Below are 3,798 nucleotides of genomic sequence, written 5' to 3' on the forward strand. Positions count from 1 at the left end.
TTCCTAACTGAAAACAATATTACCTGTTTTGTCTACACAAAATAAGGATTCTTCAGGATTTTGCAAAAATTCCCAAAAGGGAACAAAAAGAGTAATTCACAGAGAAAACTGGAGGACAGTTTTCTTGAGTGCCAGAAGGCCTGTTGACTTAAGAACCATCTAATAGGAAACAAAGCTTGCTGCAGAGGTATAAAAGATGACTCTGTAATTCAGAAGTGATGCTTAGCCTGGAAGAGTGGAGTTCCAGAGAAGGTTGCTGGAACTTCGAAAAGTCATTGATCCACCCTAAAAAAATCCTTTAAAAATGATCAGAAGTGGTGATGATATTGAAGCCCAAGGGGGCATTTACTGTTTTGTCTATATCTGGGTACTTCTTGTGTTCTCTAAAATAAAGACTGATTGATTTAGAACCCCTTTTGTAAATCTATGCCTATTTGCTTCAACTATTGCATGTACTCTAAACTGTAAATCACAGTGGCCATAAGGTCAAGCTCTTGGAAAGGGTGTACTTACTTAAGCTATACCTTGGGCTGAAAGCACAGGAAGAGGCAGCATTAGTTATGGGGTTTTAGGGCGGCTGAAAGATGTTGTCTCATTTCCAGAAGGCATAACTGATAAGGATGCCAGGATCAGGGTGTGTGGCAGAGAAACTGGAACAGGAACAGTGGCAGAATTCATCTTAGAGATGGAGAGGACCTTAAAAGTCTGTATGGCCACTATATGGGCAGCAGCTTCACACAAAGCAGCTTGTCAGAGGGAGCGAATTGCCAGGTGATGTTTAATTTACTCTGTGCTTCCCATTAGTGTGGGGATGAGGCACGGCTGCTGGTTTTATCTTTGAATGGGACTGTATTTTCCAGTCATGGCAAAGACACTTAGAAGTTATTACTTGTTCTTTTTTATATGTTATAGATAGAAATAAAGTTAACCTATGAAGATTTGGGGCAGGTGATAAGAATTTCACCTTGGTGGGCAGGTGTAAAATATGCAACTCCTGTTTGAGTGCATGACACTTTTTCATGAAGTTCTTGCCTGTGACTAAAAATGGTTACATTTGCATATTCATTAAGAACAAATGGACTTTGTGCCTGTAGATTACAGAATTTGAGACCAAATAGCAAATGGAGAAATGATCTGTTTGCGTACAAAGTTATACTAGGTTGAGGTCCTTTCGAAAAACATGTCTGTGTTTACTTTCCTGGAGTTCATGGTTTTTAGTTTAGGTGAAAAATCAGTTTTAAAATGTTGGTGCAACATGATTTGGTGAAGTTGACTGAAATTAATACCAATAAATAAGCTTATAGAAGAGCATGCTTTTCATGCTATAGAGACAAGAAAGGACTTCTAGTGAGAAGTATAGCTCTGCGAACATGTGGTTTCAATATTCTCATGGTATGTAGTGACTAGTGCTGTGTAAAAAGAGCCCTCCCTGCTGTTGTTTTTGCATGCTGTCATGAGATTTTTTGATGCTGTCAGGGTTTTTATGTACTATACCATATTCACAGAGGCATAGTATATGTGAAAAGCGTGTTGTCTCAAAGCAATTCCATCTGAGTGTGGAAAACAGCAAACACTACTTACTTTCTAAGTTATCTTTACAAATCCCCCCTGAAGGCAGTTTGCTTAACTAGTTGAACTGGCTCTTTCTGTCTTGTTTTTTTTGGCAAACTAAGAATTTCCTGCCTGATAAAAACAGAAGGCAGACTTACTGATTGGGCGTGGCTTTTGAAAGGATATGACATCAGACACATCCCTTGCTTTTGTGCAGTGTGGTCTGTCTGTTCTCTGCCTGTCCACCAAGTAAATGAGGAGGTGTTCCGTTAAATCCGAGCACAGGTACTCGAATTTCTGTGCGAACTGCTGCCAAGCCAAGTTCCAGTCGGCTGCAGTCTGCTTGACTTGGACACACACAACAGTCTGCTTAATAGATTACTCCCATAACTAGGAGTTTCATCAGGGAAGATGGAATTTGAACTCTCATGACCAACCTTGAAGAGAAATAACAGAAACTAGACTGCCTAGGGTGCAATGGATAATGAGAGAGTACATGGAAATGCCAGCAAATCCCTGGGAGCGGAAGGCCAGCCACATGCATCTTCTCTATCAAATCTGTTGATGAGTGGTAAGTTATATTGCTCGGCCTGATCTACTCCCCCAGTGAGGGTGGAAGGGCCATGGAGAGTGCATATTCAAAGTGACAGCAGTTTGTCCTCCTAGTGTCTGGTTTACATACTGTGCTACTGATGCAGACCCCATGTACATGCAGTTACTTTTCAAATGCATTTCTTTTAGACATGATTAATACTGTTAATGCTTTTAGGCGCTTCATAAAAAAGCAGTGTTTGGCTCTTAGGAATCTGTGTAAAGGATCAGAAATATTACCATTACAATAATAAGTTACTAAGGAGTTACTATATAGGCATGTTTGGCTTATGTTACTGCCAGCTGGAAGTTTTGTGGTGGCTTTTTTTTTTTTTTTTTCTTTTTCTTTTTTTGGCTCAGATTATGAATGTTGGGCTGTTACTGGGGAGCACTGGTTCCTGGTGTCCTCATTCTGCTCATTACTCTTCATAGGAAGTTTCCAGTCTGGGCCAAAATGTCTGAAAATATGACACCGTGTCAAAAGACAAATGCCTTCATTTTGCATGCAGCTTAATTAGCAATGTTTCACTCTTCTGTTCTCTGGGAAGCTCTGTTTTCAGTTCATGGTCAGCACAGTGGGGGCGGATAAATCAAGAGAGCATGGTTTTGCTGCATTCCTCTCCTTCCCCGAGACCTCTCTTGGGACCTTCAACTCATTACTAAGGGAAAAAGTGTTATTAAAATATGAAGTGGAGGACAAGGCAAATTATCATGTAGCGATTACTTTATATACCTATGTTGTGTAGTCAGAGACAGGAAGACAGTGACATCATTGAATTAAGAACAAAAATAAATAAGGTTTGGAGGGGGATTCTGACAAAATGGATGACAGGTGTCTAGCATCTGGAATAAAAGGGCAAAATATGCAGTGATGCAGATTTTTTCAGAAGTAGGAATAGATTTCAAAACTGTTCGTCTATGACATGTACCCTTTGAAAATGAATATCCAGGTGATTCCTGGTGTGTGTCTTGATATCAGAACATTGCAAATTCTATCCTGGAGTTATACCATGTATGAATTTGGCTCTGTATGTTTTAATTTTTCTGTAACAATTTGAGGTTAATGACTTTTAATTCTGGACATTTGACACACAGCATATCTCTTGCAACAAAAAGCAGGTGCTTCAGAAATGATCAAATTAACAGATAATTTAAAAGTACCACAGAACAGATTTTTTTTTTTCCAGGCAGAACTATCTCAGTCATTTCTCCACCTGCCCCATGCACTGATTATAATAAATGGGGATGTATTGGGATTCAGCTGACTCTTTTTTATGAGACCCCACAGACCTCACACCTGAAGGAATAAATGCTTCTGTGGCTTTGAATTTTTGTTTTCATCTTTCTTTCTATTCCTTTGCCTCTTTACTAAGATGATTGCAGAGTCACCACAAGAGATAAAGAAATGTTCAGCTTAGTGAAAATTTGAAACCTCCCATTTGTCTGCCTGTCTCTGATATGAATCCCTGAGATAAGGGCCTCATTCCACTTTCAGTAGCTAGCTCACACTTTTCTGCCTACATGCATGCCAGGTAAAAGCTTTTACCCTGGCCTCAAACCAGCTTTGAGCTGTTTAGGTGGGGAGAACATTGTTTCCGTTCCAGCGGGACTCCTCCATTGACATTCCCGTGTTCTAACAATCTCTCTGGAGAAGTT

General features: G+C 39.8%; 1 protein-coding gene across 1 annotated transcript in view; it reads left to right on the plus strand.

The window, feature by feature from the left end:
* The first annotated feature begins 1,755 nt into the window (after positions 1-1,755).
* The window catches only part of LOC102368965 (ankyrin repeat and SOCS box protein 9), a 29,521-nt gene continuing 27,478 nt past the window's right edge, over positions 1,756-3,798 (plus strand). Inside the window, 1 exon segment of the mRNA XM_025210851.1 lies at positions 1,756-2,122. Within this exon segment, the coding sequence (XP_025066636.1) occupies positions 2,029-2,122 (94 nt within the window). The 5' untranslated portion in view covers positions 1,756-2,028.

This window comes from Alligator sinensis, unplaced genomic scaffold (assembly GCF_000455745.1).
Source record: "Alligator sinensis unplaced genomic scaffold, ASM45574v1 scaffold1192_1, whole genome shotgun sequence".
In the NCBI taxonomy this organism is placed as follows: domain Eukaryota; kingdom Metazoa; phylum Chordata; order Crocodylia; family Alligatoridae; genus Alligator; species Alligator sinensis.